This window comes from Denticeps clupeoides, chromosome 13, assembly GCF_900700375.1.
Source record: "Denticeps clupeoides chromosome 13, fDenClu1.1, whole genome shotgun sequence".
NCBI classification, from domain to species: domain Eukaryota; kingdom Metazoa; phylum Chordata; class Actinopteri; order Clupeiformes; family Denticipitidae; genus Denticeps; species Denticeps clupeoides.
The window spans coordinates 1,005,874-1,022,689 of record NC_041719.1 but is presented as its reverse complement, the minus strand read 5'-3'; the positions used below and the strand labels follow the sequence as shown (position 1 = coordinate 1,022,689).

Genomic DNA, 16,816 nt, shown 5'->3' with positions numbered 1-16,816 from the left:
ATCTGATACCAGCCACTTCATTAGGATGCCTGATCAATCAGTCTCACTATTACGACCACCCGGTCCTTCGGCCACTTTATTTATATTGTAGCGAAAGAGCTCCGTGATGGGGAGAGAAGAGACTTTTAGTAGCCAGCATATTTAGAACCAGGTACCGGCACAAGAGGTCAACAGCAGGGCAACAGGGATGGTAGTAGCCTAGTGGGTAACACAATTGCCTATGAACCAGAAGACTACGGAGTCACAGGTTCAAATCCCTCTTCCTACCATTGTGTCCCTGAGAAAGACACTTAACCCTAAGTTGCTCCAGGGGGGACTGTCCCTGTAACTACTGATTGTAAATGCTGTAAATGTAAATGGAAGGCATTCAGGTTGGAGGGTCCGGGGCCGCCATGCAAGACCACGTCAGGGAGCCAGGCCGAGGGGTCCGGGGCCGCCGTCCACCCTGCTGCCTCCACTGATGGTACGTATCCCTTGGAGGGGGGCTCTGTCAGGATTGACTGCACCTGGACACATCACCTCTGCCCAATCCGAACAGCGGTTAAAAGTCTGTGACTTTGCTCCTTCTGCTGCGGCGACATTTTAGTGAACTCTGTTTTGTGAACTTGACCTGGCAACTGTTCTTTGTTGTTTTGAGTTCTCGCAATCTCCACATGCCTGCGGGCTAGTTTTTGTTCTCCCCTTGTTATTTCCCGTTTTTGGTCATTGCGCTGGTTTTGTTTCTATTTTATAATAAATCCTTGGTTATATTATGTCCCGACTCTGCGCTTCCTTCCCCGGTCAGCTCGCCGACGTGACACCAGGGCATGTGACATGGAATACACAAATAAATAGCACACTATTCAATATATATCTTGATTCAGCAACAAAAGTAACAATAGAATCTATGACTTACAAATAAATGTAGCACCTTTCACCATTTTTAAACCTTTCTGCTCAATGTTTTTTCAAAAGGTAGCATCACATCAACCGATGTTCGAAAGTTTGATTTCATGGTTGACAACATTGTGCTACATTCGTGCATTGTTGTGGGTTCTTGGAAGGAATTGCGAAAAAGACGTTTCGTAGAGAAAAAAAAAACGGGACAAAAGTCATGAACATAACGCAAATCCTCCAGTGTTTTTCTGCTGAATTTAAATAAAAGTTTCCCCGCACGCTCATATGAAGTGGTGTCCGTCAAGTGGTGAAATGTTATTGCCTCAGCAGGGACAGAAGTGAAGTCACAATATTCAAATCACCCTGACAGTATAAAAAAGGGAGACTGGGAGTTCAGTTCTTGTGGCTTAGTAACACAGAACCTCAGGTAATGCATTAGTTAGTAGATAGAACTGTGGTTGAATTGAATTGTGGTTTCTGAATATATCCATTCATAAATACTATGAATATGTATTTAAAGATGATAACTTTTTTTCCCCTGTCAGGTGGGAGATGTATGAAAACAGCAGCCAAAGTGTGAGCACCAGCAGTCAGAAGCTGCTGAAGACCGACAACCTGGTGCGCCTGAACGTGACCACAGCTCTAGTGCAGGTCCTTGTGTGGCCATTCATCTACATCAACATCTTCATGTTCTATGTTTTCCTGAAGAAACACACCCTGAGAGCAGAACCACGCTACGTTCTCTTTGCCCAGAACTTGATTGGAGACGCGGCCTTTCTCCTCATGACCAACTTTGTGGTGGTTATGATGCACGTGAACCTACTGCTGCCCATAAGTGTCTGTATTCCTTACGTTTTGGTCATGGGGATGGTCACACAGGTGTCACCCAATGTAATTGTTACCATGTGTCTGGAGCGATATGTGGCCATCTGCATGCCTTTAAGACACGTCAGCATCTTCTCTCCCAGCCGGACACAGATAGTTGTAGCCATGGTCTGGATTTTCAGCTTCCTGAAACCACTAATAGATCTGATCATCTTTCTCACCATGGTGTCAAGGAGCTACTTCAGTCAGCTCAACTTCTGCTATTATGAAATCCTGTATCTGCAGAGCTGGCAGAGGGAGCTGCGGAGCCACCTGGCAATAGCGAACATTGCCGTAATCACCCTCATGCTCATCTACATTTATGGTTCCATCATAACTGTTGCTCGTAGGGCCTCTGAGAAGAATAAGCAGACAGCATCTAAGGCCCAGCGAACCCTCCTGCTGCATGCTGTACAGCTTCTTCTTTGCACTTTAAAGGCTTTCACTCCTTATGTTGAGGCACAGATAATTTCTGTTAATGTAGACCTCTATCTGGTTGTCCGCTATTTTAATTTTCTCACTTTTGATATCCTCACGAGGTCCCTCAGTCCCATGATCTACGGTTTCAGGGATGAGAAGTTCTGTTCTGCAGTGAAATACTATGCCAGGTGCAGAGCAACTCCTATTGTTTCCAGCAAATGAATGGGAATATTGATTCAGTAGTTTGGGGAAGTAATTTACATATGTTGCTCAGGAGGTTATGAAAAACGCCCAGACAGGCCCATAAAAATTTACATATGTTGCTCTCATCCTAGTAAAAAAAATCTCGGAAGAAAACAGTTTTGTTTGTTTATTTCTATTTAATGTTCAATAAATAAAAAGGAAAGAAAGTGAAATGTTTGTCATGCACGGTGAAACGTGTTCTCTGTATTTAACCATCACCAACCAGCAGCCATGACAGGCGCCCGGGGAGCAGTGTGTGGGGATGGTGCTTTAGTTCAGTGGCACCTCGGCGGATGGGGATTAGAACCGGAAACCTTACCATTACGGGGCCGCTTCCTTAACCGCTAGGCCACCACTTACAGTTTGCAAAGTAATTTCATTGTCATCGGGTTTGTATGTTTGTAACAGCATTAATTCTCAAACTATAAATGCATATTTTACATTTCCTAATACATTTTCTGGTCTCATTGTAATCCAGGTTTTAAGCATAAGACAGATATGCATTGTCCAGAGTTTTCTCCCTTGTCCTTGTGACATACCATGCATCTTTCTAATAAATATATATATATTTTTTAAACTTCACATGATGTGCTGCAGGGTGAAGCAGGGTGTGACCCCGCCAGGCCCCCATTCCTGGGTAATCATTCCCCCTTCCCTCCAGGATATATTCCCGGAGTTGCCCTTCAACACCCATTCCTCGGGTCACTGATGGACCAAAAAGTGTGAGGTGCACAAGGTCGCAGGAAATTCTTCTCTAGCACATCCCAAACACACCGAGGTCACAGTCAGAACTGTGATGGGAAATTGAGGCCTCGTGCTCCCACAATCACTCTGTCACAGTCTAAATTCTATGAAATCTACTTATCCAGTCATTGCCTTTTTATACATTAATTTGTATATTTGGTTATGTGCATCATACTTTCACCGTTTTAACAGCTGTTTTGTTTTTTTTTAATCAACATTGTCAGTGTGGGAAGCATCTACCAGCTATATAGTGACTGGATCACACTGTCTCGTGTGAGCTGGTTAATGCACAGCGTTTTTTACTTCATTAAACATGAACAAAGAATGAACGAAGTACTTTTAAAAATTCCGACCTTTTACTAGTCAGTAATGTTTAGATCTTATATAGGCATGTGACAGGTCAAGTGCAGGTCTTCTTGTGGCCCTTCATCTACATCAACATCTTCATGTTCACACCCTGAGAGCAGAACCACTAGCGTTGTTTCGTCAGCGAAATTTATGACCAAATATCTTCTGTGAGCGAACCTTTACAGGTTTCTTACACATGATTCTGCGGCATATTTGCATGGCCATACGTTCTCTGAAGACTTAAACGTTGTAGTTGTAAACACAGCACAATTTTTCATGTGCAATCTTACGAGAACTATGTACATTCATGTGTCGGTTTTTCCAGGTTTTTAATGACTGTAGTGTAATGACCAACATTTAGTCCATTCACTTGTCTGCTGTGGGCCTGTTGTTTTGGGACAGGAGCCTCCGGTGACGGCAAGGCTGCTTTTATGGTACACAATACGAGCTACCGTTGCATTTCTGAATCTTAAATAGAATACTTGGGACCCTGAGTCCCTGACTGTAGGTAAAGCACAGTGCAGTAGCGCCACCTGCTGCTGGAAGTGGAATCATTGTTCTTAAAATGAATCAATCTTTCCTGATGTAGGCCTGACAATCATCAACTGTGACTGGGGACAGACAAATAATCATCATGTTACATGATCTAATATTATAAAATGATCATTTCCTGTGATATATGTTTTGCACACTATTTAATTAAATAATACTAAATAAGGTGAACCTTCCAGATCGATCAGTCCATGCATTACTTTGCATTGAAATGAAGGACACTTTCACAATTAACATGACATGATATCACTTTGACATTTTTATTTCTCTCCCCCACATCGTTAAAATGAACGGTGCTATATAAACCACATGATCCTGCTGAAAGAGGGCACTGCCATCAGGTGGGTGTTTAAGTGAGTGGACAGAACCCCAGGTCTTTTCTGAAATAAAGTATTTCAATGAATGATGAAAACAGCGAGAGTTATTCCAGTTTACAAAGCAGTAGATAAGCATAACTGTAATATAGCATAGGTCAGTATCATTACTTTCCCAGTTTTGTAAAATAATAGAAAAGCAATTGGTCAGATTTGTTGACAAACATGAGAAATAATAGAAATAATCGACCTTGGTATTGATTGATTTAAGAAATAACAGAATGTATTTACTTATTTTATTTTTCTATCTAAAGAAATTTGACACTGTCGATCATTACATACTAATAAGGAGTAAAATGGAGAAGTAAGGCTTTATGGGCATAGATTTGGCCTAAATAAACAGCTACATAATTGTCCTGGGACGGGACAGGAGGCACATTAGCAGACATGCCGACATGTGGAGGACATGCAGGAGGGCTGTGAGCAGTGGGATCTCACGATATGATGCGTATCACGATGCATGGGTCACGATATGATTATATCACGGCCCTGTACATATTGCGATATTCTACAGTTCACTGAACATGTACACACAGAGCTGAAATACAAGATGCTGTACCATTGAAAATGACACAAATACTGGTTTTCACAAAGTTTGCTGCTTCAGTGTTTTTAGATCTTTTTCTCGGTTCTTCAAGTTTATGCAAAGAGTGAATATTTGCATTCTTTGCCCTTTTTTTCAAGATCTCTGTAATTCACCCTGACATGCTGTCAATCAACTTCTGGGCCAAATCCTTTTGTCTTTGATGCCCCAAGTGCCCTTTTTATCTGCTTTTTTAAATTATTTTTTAATAAATGTATTATTAACTGTGTATGTGTAGGCCTGCCTGTGCCCCTCAACAATAACATTTAACTATTAAAAACAATTCTAGTTCAATAAAATCATCAGGATGCCTTCAGTCACATGATGACCAATAACCAATGAATGCTTATTGTTGGCCGAGCGGGCACGAGTTTCCGGAAATGAGCCAGCAAATAGTACCAATGTGGAGCTGACCAGCTGAATGTGAATAACAAACGGCGCAGCAGAATAAAACCGCCGGTAAGTGTAGACGAGGCAGGCATGGGTCTGTGGGACTGGGACATGTGGGTATTTTCACAGCCAGGCTTTTTCAGTGAGATAGTTTAACCCCGGTTTATTCAAAAATGGCTATTCTTTCTCCATTCAGTGTGTGTTGCCTCCTCTCCTCTCCCCCTCCCCTTCCCTGTTTATCTACATTTACAGCATTTATCAGACATCCTTATCCAGAGCGACTTACAATCAGTAGTTACAGGGACAGTCTCCCTGGAGCAATTTAGGGTTAAGTGTCTTGCTCAGGGACACGATGGTAGTAAGTGGGATTCGAACCCGGGTCTTCTGGTTCATAGGCGAGTGTGTTACCCACTAGGTTACTACCACCACTATCTGACCGGATTAGTTTTCCCATCTTCTTGAATCACTAAAATTCCTCATCCCCATGTCTTGTGTATTTAGCTCAGGCTAAGTTAGATCACACAACTCCAGTACTAATGACACTGAAGTTGCTTATTCGATGCTTTCACCGTACGTTCTACTCGCTAATTGTCGTTGCTTTACTAGCAAACAGCTACACAAGCCCCTCTCTTCTCTAGCCTCGTCCTGCGAGACACACACTTTTTTCATTTTGAGCACCTGCCCCTTCAAGGGTCTCTGCACGTCCCTGGTGCCCACTGCTCACTCAGGGTGATGGTTAAATGCATTGTTTTTCACAATGACTTGTCATTGTGAGAAGTTGCTGGAGGAAGTTTTGGTACCATTCTTTATTCATGGTTCTGGGGTAAAATTGTGAGTGAGGCCACTCCCCTGGGTGAGAAGCAGCCCCACACATGAATGGTTTCAGGATGCTTTACTGTTGGCACGAGACAGGACTGATGGTGACGTCACCTTTTCTTTTCTGGACAATAATTTTTCCAGTTGCCCCAACAATTGGAAAAGGGGAGAAAATGATTTTACCCCCAGTCCTCCATGAACATGAGTTATGTACTTAACAAAAAGTGGAGACCTGACCTCCACAGTCACCGGACCTGAACCCAATCCAGATGGTTTGGGGTGAGCTGGACCAACAAGTGCTAAACACCTCTGGGAACTCCTTCAAGACTGTTGGAGAAGCATTTCAGGTGACGACCTCTTGAAGCTCATCGAGAGAATGCCAAGAGTGTGCAAAGCAGTAACCAGAGCAAAGAAACTAGAATATAAAACATGTTTTCAGTTATTTCACCTTTTTTTGTTAAGTACAGAACTCCACATGTGTTCATTCATAGTTTTGATGCCTTCAGTGAGAATCTACCAACGTAAATGGTCATGAAAACAAAGAAAACATGTTGAATGAGAAGGTGTGTCCTGTACTGTGTGTGTGTGTGTGTGTATAAAAGGGACATTATATTTATATATTATGCATATAAAGGACATTATATATACAATTGCAAAAGGTTTTGGAGGTGATCACAAAGGATATAAATAAATTGTAATTAAATGATTCCAGGAGAATAATCTCTTACTGCATCAAGTCTGACACTCAAAATAATTCACCATTTAAAAATGACGCAAACAACGTAACATCAGACCAAGCAAATCCTCCAGAGTCATGTAATATTCAGATCTTCTGATCCAGATGACATATAAGGCCACGTTACCCAGGTACATCGAAGAGGTGAACATGTTCAGTCACAGGTAAAGAACGCTTGCATGGCTTCTGCAACCATGGAGGACAACTACACCACTGCTGTGAACGACAGTGCACTAAGACTGCTCATCTCCAACAACTCTCTGCAGAAGAATATTATCCCGGTTTTGAGCCACCTGGTCATATGGCCTTTTGTCTATGTGGACGTGTTCATGCTGTGTGTTTTCTTGAGGAGGGAGATGATCAGGGCAGAAGCTCGCTACGTTCTCTTTGCACAGACCTTGGTTGCGGACTCGGCCTTCCTCATACTGAGTGACTTTGTGGTGGTGATCACCTTCCACGTGAGACTGTTGCTGCCGGTGGCCATCTGTATTCCTGTCTGCATCTTCCTAGAGGCTCTCAGCAACATTTCTCCTGCAGTCATCGTTGCCATGTGTGTGGAACGTTATGTGGCCATCTGCCTGCCCTTTAGACATGTTCATATCTTCACCCCAGGCAGAACTTTGCTAATCATAACCATGATCTGGTTCATTAGTATTGTTAAGCCATTTGTCGATTTATTGCTACTTATAGTTCACATTTACGAGAGCTATTTTATGGAACTAACATTTTGTTATTATGAAATTATGGTCCCAGATCAGGACCAAGCAGAAGTGAGAGGGATTCTCTATTTTTTAAACTACGTTGTCATTTTACTCATTTTACTCTTCTGTTACGGGTCCATACTTTTTGTCATAAAAAGAGCTTCGGCTGACAACAAACAGGCAGCCAGGAAAGGCCACCGCACCCTGTTATTGCACTTCTTACAGCTCTTCCTGTGCACAGTGGAGGACGTGTGTCCATACGTCGAAGCTGTGGTGCTGGAGACTGGGGACATCAATTCTTTCACCCTTGTACGCAACGTAAATTTTTTGGCTTTTTCAATCCTTTCTAGAACAGTAAGTCCACTTATTTATGGGATCAGGGATGAAACGTTTTATGCAGCTATCAAGAACTATGCTAAACACAATGTAAAAGATATTTCTGCTGAAAATTAATAATCGTGTGTGCTCTATGTAAATTTCATGATGTTTCTGAACTCTTTAGATTTGATCTGCTTGTACATGTGGAACGTGGATCCACTTTTTAATACAATGATGCCTGTTGGTCTCACAGATTAAAATCTCTTCCATAGGGCCTAGTGTCACCTCATTAATTTGTTATCATCATCTGCTACGTAACTGATGGTTTGGTAGCAGCAGTGATTATGCATGAATGTTGCGTAACAGATTAAGACATTTTTCCATTGATACATGACATTACATTAGTACATTAATCAGTATGACAGCTCTGACTTTCCACACGGGTAATGACAATTTTCCTATCTTCTAATTATTGAGATAATGGCCCCTATTCTATCAACAGGGCTACACCGTTGTTTCACATTGCTCATATCCTTTAGTCGTTTCAGCAATGTATTTTTGAGGGAGTAAAGAAGATGCCGTCAGGTCAGAGACCAGGAAACCTGGATCCATTCTGGATCCACAGAACATCTGGTTTTGCCTGATCATGGATGCGTTTAGCATAATTTCGTCTGAGCCTTTTTGAGTGGCTCCAGCATTATTTAGTCCAGATCATCATTGTATCTTCACAGTTATGCCTGCGCAGTGCAGTAGCGCCCCCTGCTGCTGGAAGTTGAATCAGATGTAGGCCTAAGTAGCCAACTGTGACTGGAGATGGACAAAGAATCATCATTTACATGATATAATATTCTACAATGACAATGTGACAGATCAATCAGAACACATAAACATTGAAATTATGGCCATGTGTGGATCTTTTAAACATATTTATTTGCGCTTTCACAATTTTTTATTTGTTTCTTATTTCTCTCCCCATATTGTTAAAATGTGCTATATAAACCACATCTTGTTAATTGATTGATCCTGCTGAAAGAGGGCACTGCCATCAGCTGGGTGTTTAGGTGGGTGGACAGAACCCCAGGTTTCTCAGCAGAACATTGTCCAGAACACATGCTGCCAACGGGTTATCATAATGTTGTGTTATTACATAGTTATTAGATAAGCACAACTTTAATAATTACAGGCCAGTATCAATACTTTCCAAGTTCCAAGTCTAAAATATTAGAAAAATGCTTTTAAAAAAATTACATGAAAAATAGTAGGTCATAAACCTTTGTATTAACTAATTTAATAGAAGAAATAACAATGTATTGATGAGGAGAATTAAAAGATTTCTAAAGAATCTAAAGATTTGACTACGCCTCACAATGACCTTGCTTTTCCAGACTATTCTTCTGGTTTTGGCCTTGAAGAAGTTTAACTTTATTGTCATTTCAGCCACATGCATGTTAGACTGTGCATTGTGAAATGAAAACCGATTCTCAGGAACCTGGTGCTACATGTAACATTTAAAGAACGTTACATAATGACATAAAGTAATCATGTGCAACACAGACAAACTGGGGGACATGACGTGCAAACAGGGGACACAGACGGTGGCAGAGACACATTTAACTAAAAAACATGTAGACAACGAGACAGACCGTGCTAAACAGGTGAAATGAATAATATACTGCTGTACAAAATGCAACAGTGCAATAATAGACAATATTGCTCAATACAATAGAGATTTTGTGTGTGTGTGTGTGTGTGTGTGTGTGTGTGTGTGTGTGTGTGTGTCGGTCCAAAGGGGAAAGTCCCTGAGAGTTCAGGTATCTGATGGTCTGTGGGATGAAGCTGTTCCACAGCGAGGGCCTTTTTCTGGACTGTATGAGGGTGAAGGGTGCGTGTGAGGGGTGTGTCGAGGCCTTCACGATGCTGCTTGCTGGTATGGATGGGTGGTAACGGCACCGGCCATATGGATATCGCCTGCCCACTGACGCCGCTCCTGCTTCATCCGTTTGACTCGCTGCTCTCGCCGTTGCTAGACCCTCCACGAAGAATCTTCTTTTGGCCAGCTCCCTGCTCTCAATGCCTCCTCACCCAGGACCTTCCCTGCGTCCTGCCTGCTCACGCCAGTCCACGCGCCCACGCTCTTCCTGCATCCGTTCAGCCACATCGGAGGGTTTTCTTCTGGGTACTCTGCCATGCGGGCCATTTTTGTCCAGTCTCTTTCTTATGGTGGAACCATGAACCATGAGCTTAACTGATGCAAGTGAGGCCTGAAGTTCTTTGGATGTTGTTTGGGGGTCTTTTGTGAGTCGTCGCTGCACTCTTGGGGTAATTTTGTTTGGCCGGCCGCTCCTGGGAAGGTTCACCAGCTTCCATGTATTTGCCATTTGTGGATAATGTTTCTCACTACGGTTCACTGGAGTACCAAAGAAATGCCGTTATAACCTTGTCCAGACTGATAGAATGGAATTGCGATTGTCCTAATTTTTCTGAATTTCTTTAGCTCTCTGTCTAGCTTTTGAGGATCTTTCGATCTACCAGCAGGTCTTATTTAAGCAATTTCTAGACTAAAAAAAGTTGTTTTAATACCTGTTGATGAACCAAAACATTTAAATAAAACTAACATGGAAAAAGTATGAAATCAGAACTCGTATCGAAGGAGAAATATGTGTCAATGAAGTATCCCTAGAAAGAGTAGATGAAATAACATTTCTTGGGGTGATCCTAGACAACCACACATTTCATACATCAGGGGGAAGTTGTCACTAGGGATGCACTGATCGATCAGCAAGGGCTCAAAATCTTCAGCCTGATCAGACAGATCGTATTTCCGATCCTGCACACAGCTGCACGCAGCCCCACGTCACGTGCATACAGACGCACTAAACTGATGAGGTGCCCTGCAGTACGGTGGCCAAGCAGACATTTGCATGGCTATGAAATACATTTACATTACATTTACGGCACTTTTCCAGAGCGACTTACAACGTGCTTTCAAGTTACCATGGATGAAGAGATCAATTCCGGTTCACTAGGACCCCCAACTATGAATACAATCTTTTTATTCACTCTGTTGTAGATTCTATACAGATGTCAGACAATAAGAAGGTTACAAGTTCTTCTAAATATTCTCTAAAGATGAAGGTCTTGAGTTCTCAGCGACTGAGCTGTTCTGACCTCGAGGGGAAGTTCATTCCACCACCGAGGGGCCAAGATGGAGAAGAGTCTAGATGAGCGTCTTCCTTTTACCTTCAGAGATGGAGGGACCAGGCGAGCAGTACTGGAGGCTCGGAGTATACGAGGTGCAGTGTGAGGTGAAATAAGACCTGTGAGGTAGGATGGTGCTACTCCATGTTTGGCTTTGTAGGCCAGCATCAGTATTTTGAACCTGATGCGTGCAGCTACTGGGAGCCAGTGGAGGGAACGTAGCACAGGGGTGGTGTGGGAGAACTTGGGAAGGTTGAAGATCAGTCGTGCTGCTGCATTTTGTATGAGTTGAAGAGGTCGGATGGTACATAGTGGTGGACCAGCTAGAAGGGAGTTACAGTAATCCAGTCATGAGATTACTAAGGACTGAACCAGTAGTTGGGTGGCCTGGGTTGACAGATAAGGGAAGATTCGTCTGATATTGTAGAGAAGGAATCTACATGAGTGGGAAAGATTGCTGATGTGAGTCGAGAAGGAGAGTTGGTTGTTGGTCTATTGTTACTCCAAGGTTGCGGGCTGTTGTAGAAGGAGAGAGCTGTGAGTTGTCCAGGTAAATAGCAAGATCCTGATGTGGTGAAGAATCTGCTGGAATGAAACACGTCAGATGCTTGTTCTGTAGTTACAGTGTTAGTTTAGAATATCTAGCCCATGCTTCACAACAGCGGCATTATCCAAATACTGAGCTATCAGAACATACTACCTATTGTTAATAGGCAATAAAGTGTTATAATTAATAATATAAAAGGTAAAACCTGGCGGTAGGACAATCTGATGGGTTTTTCTGTGCTGTCAGAATATACTACCTGTAATTTATGGGCAATAAAGTGTCATAATTAATAATATAAAAGGTACAAACTGGCGGTAGGACAATCTGATGGGTGTTTCTGAGCTGTCAAGAATATACTACCTGTGGTTTATGGACAATAAAGTGTCATAATTAATCATATAAAAGGTAAAAAGTGGCGGAAGGACAATCTGATGGGTGTTTCTGTGCTGTCAGAATATATACTACCTGTAAGTTATGGACAATAAAGTGTCATAGTTAATAATATAAAAGGTAAAAACTGGCGGTAGGACAATCTGATGGGTGTTTCTGAGCTGTCAGAATATATATTACCTGTGGTTTATGGACAATAAAGTGTCATAAATAATAATATAAAAGGTACAAACTGGCGGTAGAACAATCTGATGGGTGTTTCTTAGCTGTCAGAATATATTACCTGTAATTTATGGGCAATAAAGTGTCATAAATAATAATATAAAAGGTAAAAACTGGTGGTAGGACAATCTGTTGGGTGTTTCTGAGCTGTCAGATATACTACCTGTAATTTATGGGCAATAAAGTGTCATAATTAATCATATAAAAGGTAAAAACTAGTGGTAGGACAATCTGATGGGTGTTTCTGAGCTGTCAGAATATATACTACCTGTAATTTATGGGCAATAAAGTGTCATAATTAATCATATAAAAGGTAAAAACTAGCGGTAGGACAATCTGATGGGTGTTTCTGTGCTGTCAGAATATATACTACCTGTGGTTTATGGACAATAAAGTGTCATAATTAATCATATAAAAGGTAAAAACTAGCGGTAGGACAATCTGATGGGTGTTTCTGTGCTGTCAGAATATACTACCTGTGGTTTATGGAAAATAAAGTGTCATAATTAATAATATAAAAGGTAAACACTGGCGGTAGGACAATCTGATGGGTGTTTCTGTGCTGTCAGAATATACTACCTGTGGTTTATGGACAATAAAGTGTCATAATTAATAATATAAAAGGTAGAACCTCCCGGTAGGACAATCTGATGGGTGTTTCTGAGCTGTCAGAATATATACTACCTGTAATTTATGGGCAATAAAGTGTCATAAATAATAATATAAAAGGTAAAAAGTGGCGGTAGGACAATCCGACGCATGATTGGGAATAAAATGTCCAGGTAGAAGCGGCGCGGACGTCAGCCCGCTGTTTACCCGACTTATCTGCCCGCGTTTCTGTGCGTAGTTCCCGTCACCTTGGACCCTGGCGGCCGGTCAGTAAACGGGTCGATACCGGCCGGCAGGAGATAAATGGCCCGGCGGGGATGTGACGCCAGTTTGAATTGCCCGTGTGGAGAGATGCAGGTCGCCCGGCACCACTGCGTGTGTCTCGGCGGCGCGGCGGCGCGGAGTCGGACGCACTTCCTGCTCCGGACCGGGGAAATGGCGTCTCTGCGCAGGGCCGCGGCGTGCTTCAGCTTCGCCAGGTAACCGCACGCCGGACGTTAGGGGGAAAGTCCGCTTTAGCGTCGCAGCAGGCGGGTCTATGATCCACGAGGGTCCGGGCACCGTGTCCCCGAGGGTCCCCGGCGGGACTGTCCCCCGTCACGACCGACGACGGCTGATGACCTCCGTCAAGACATTCGCAGATTTTTCTCTCACTCGCTAATAAAATAAAACCCAGAAAGCTCAGTTTTCTCAGTTTTTACGTTTCTGAATTTACACACACGCTGGGTTTTATAATCGCTGCTGCCGATAAATAGTGAAAAAGCTGAATAATTCAGCCGCGTTTATTTCAAAATAAAAGTTCCACGCGGAGAGACGGGGAATAATTTAATTTACATGAAAACAGCGCCTCTCTGTTGGGGGTTCCGTAGATATCAGGATTAATTTACACACACGATCGGTGCCGCCGATAAATAGTGAAAAAGCGGAATAATTTAGCCGCGTTTATTTCAAAATAAAAGTTCCACGCGGAGAGACGGCGAATACTTTAATTTACATGAAAACAGCGCCTCTCGGTTTTTTTGGGTTCAACTTCGTGTGGGTAAATACGTCACACACGTTCACGCCCGTGGAAGCCGTAGATATCAGGATTAATTTACACACACGATCGATGCAGTTGATAAATAGCGAAAAAGCTGAATAATTCAGCCGCGTTTATTTCAAAATAAAAGTTCCACGCGGAGAGACGGGGAATAAATTGTGAAAAATAAAAGCGCTAAAGCGAAACCCAAATCCGAATCCTGATACATATACGGCTTCCACAGGCGTGAACGCGTGCGACGTATTTACACACGAAGTTGGAACTTTTCTTTCGCTTGGAACCTTTATTTTGAAACGTCGCACACATGAATTATTCAGCATTTTCCCAACTGACAGACGTGACTTTGTGAAAGTGGAGATTTCTAGGTGGTTGTTTAATCCAGCGAGGATCTGTGAGTGTCTGTCGAATACAGAGCTTTACGTGGTTAACTGCGGTAAATGTCATAAGAGTTCTGGGCTTTGACCGTGTGTCATCTGTGTGTGTGTTCAGGAGCGCTGCCTGCGCGCTGACCTCTGACCTCCGCTACCCCCGGCAGCGGCTGCTGCGCCTGGCCGGCAGGATCCGCACGGACGCGGTGTCCCTCAGCCTCGGGGCCGGACTGTGCGCGGTCCCCTTCACGCAGGTTCCCCTTCACCGCCACGCCGTTCCAAGTCGATATCGAGGTGTCGGGCCTTTACCAGCGTGTAACCGAAACGTTCCGTCTCCCCTCACCGCAGCAGGCCGAGAATCTCTCCCACGACGCCCTGATCCGGAGGGCGTCCAGCCTGCTGCTGGACAGCGCCAACACCTTCCTGTCCCAGACCACGCTGGCCCTGGTGGACTCCCTGACGCAGTACACCAAGGTAAGCGTGCTACGGCTGCACATATACGAAAATTGGACCGATACAGAGAAGATTAGCAAGGCAAAAGGACGACACGCAAATCTGTGAAGCGCTCCATATTTCGGAAGGTTGCCGGTTCGAATCCTGACTGAGCAAAGCACCGTCCCCACACGCTGCTCCCCGGGCGCCTGTCATGGCTGCCCACTGCTCACTCAGGGTGATGGTTAAAAGCAGAGGACAAATTTCACAGTGTGCTGTGCTGCTGTGTATCACTTCACCTGAACACCCGCCACTCATCGTCGTGGGTGACGAACCTGTCTCCTGCAGGCTCTTCACACGCTGGTCGCCCTGCAGAAGAGGTATCTGGCCTCCATGGGGAAGCTGAGCCCGGCGGAGGAGGACGCCGTCTGGCAGGTGATCATCGGCCAGCGCGTGGAGGTAATGCGACGCGCCGCCGCGCCGGTTGTTTTTTTCCCCTTTTCTTCCGGAACGGTCTGACGGCCGTTTCCCCCCCCTCGCGCAGGTCGGTGACCGACTGGACGAGTGCCGGCGCTTCGAGGCCAACTGGACGAGCGCGGTGCAGCTGTGCGAGGCGGCGGCGGAGGCGGCGTACAGCGCCGGTGTGTGCTGCTTCTGCACTTCTTCTGCACCTGTAACCCCAACACTCACAAAACAAGTGATCGATTAGTTCATGGCACAGTTTTCTCGTCATTTTACTTAATTAATAAGAAAATGTTTTATGAGTGTATCATTTGCAGCATTTACCAGACGCCCTTATCCAGAGCGACTTACAATCAGTAGTTACAGGGACAGTCCCCCCCTGGAGACACTCAGGGTTTAGTCTTGCTCAGGGACACAATGGTAGTAAGTGGGGTTTGAACCTGGGTCTTCTGGTTCACAGGCGAGTGTGTTATCCGCTAGGCTACTACCACCCTCAATTTACATCTAAAATTGAATTTTAAACTAAATTATTTAAATATTAATGTGTTTCTGATCTGTCAGAATATACTACCTGTAATTTATGGGCAATAAAGTGTCATAATTAATTACATAAAAGGTCAAAACTGGCACCTTCTCACCTCCTTCACAATCCACCCCGTTCTGTAACCCCAACAGGCTTTTTCACTCACAAAACTATCGATCGATTGGTTCATGGCACGGTTTTCTCATCATTTTTCTTAATTAATCAGAAAATGTTTTATGAAAATTTACATCTAAAATTGTATTTTGAACTAAATTATTTAAAAATTTTTTTATTAAATTATAATTAATTCATCATTTCAAAAATCACTTAAGTATGCTAAACAACATTTTAAAATAAAAAGTCCTGCAGGTGTGGATGGACGTGAAATAGTAATATGGGGCCAGTCCCTCCACATCAGGCTCTTTTCACAGCTGTTTCCTGTATGTATGGCGGGCGGAGTGGAATGAGGGGAATAAGGAATAATTCCCCGTTGCTGCTGCTCCCCAGGCATCGAGCAGGCGTCCCTCGCGGCGAGGGCCACCGTGCAGCTGGCGCAGACGCAGGTCGGGGAGGTGAGGAGGATGTCGGCGGAGGCGGAGCGGCAGCTGGCGGAGGCGAAGGCGGAGGAGATCCAGAGGATGGCGGAGCTGGCGTCCACTGCCCACATCAACGTGGAGGACATCCCAGAGGCCTACCTGAGAGAGGACTGAAACACGCTACTCTCCTGGATTTACTGTATTCATTTATTCAAATTTGAACCAAAATGAAGTCGTACAGTGAATGAAGTTACAGGATTGGAATCTTTTTAATAATTTGCACAACGTTCTAGAGTAATCAGAACTTTGCTAAAGGGAAGGTTGAGTTTGAAAAAGTTTTTTTGTTAATCATTATATTTGTGTTTTCACCTTGTTCACCAATACAGTGAATAACTTGTGATATTATGTACAGTAACTATTTGTTAAATTTGCTATTTAATAAAGAGACTTTTTTTCAGACTAGTGTTTCTTTAGATGCTTTTTATGCTGATCTTTTACAGCAACGTCGAGAATAATTCTTTTTTT

General features: G+C 43.5%; 3 protein-coding genes and 1 pseudogene across 3 annotated transcripts; all 4 read left to right on the top strand.

The window, feature by feature from the left end:
* The first annotated feature begins 1,296 nt into the window (after positions 1 to 1,296).
* Positions 1,297 to 2,506, top strand: LOC114802607 (odorant receptor 131-2-like). Its single transcript, XM_029001667.1, has 2 exons — positions 1,297 to 1,303; positions 1,422 to 2,506. Exon 2 carries the CDS (start codon positions 1,429 to 1,431, stop codon positions 2,380 to 2,382), a length of 954 nt encoding a protein of 317 aa, XP_028857500.1. The 5' UTR covers positions 1,297 to 1,303; positions 1,422 to 1,428; the 3' UTR covers positions 2,383 to 2,506.
* Positions 2,507 to 6,817: 4,311 nt separating this feature from the next.
* On the top strand, positions 6,818 to 8,228 carry LOC114802163 (odorant receptor 131-2-like). Its single transcript, XM_029000862.1, has one exon. It carries the CDS (start codon positions 7,126 to 7,128, stop codon positions 8,098 to 8,100), a length of 975 nt encoding a protein of 324 aa, XP_028856695.1. The 5' UTR covers positions 6,818 to 7,125; the 3' UTR covers positions 8,101 to 8,228.
* A 4,860-nt stretch (positions 8,229 to 13,088) lies between these two features.
* Positions 13,089 to 16,750, top strand: diabloa (diablo, IAP-binding mitochondrial protein a). Its single transcript, XM_029000574.1, has 6 exons — positions 13,089 to 13,410; positions 14,460 to 14,592; positions 14,687 to 14,812; positions 15,119 to 15,229; positions 15,315 to 15,411; positions 16,263 to 16,750. Exons 1-6 carry the CDS (start codon positions 13,235 to 13,237, stop codon positions 16,463 to 16,465), a joined length of 846 nt encoding a protein of 281 aa, XP_028856407.1. The 5' UTR covers positions 13,089 to 13,234; the 3' UTR covers positions 16,466 to 16,750.
* On the top strand, positions 14,819 to 14,915 carry LOC114802770 (uncharacterized; annotated as a pseudogene).
* Positions 16,751 to 16,816: the final 66 nt, after the last annotated feature.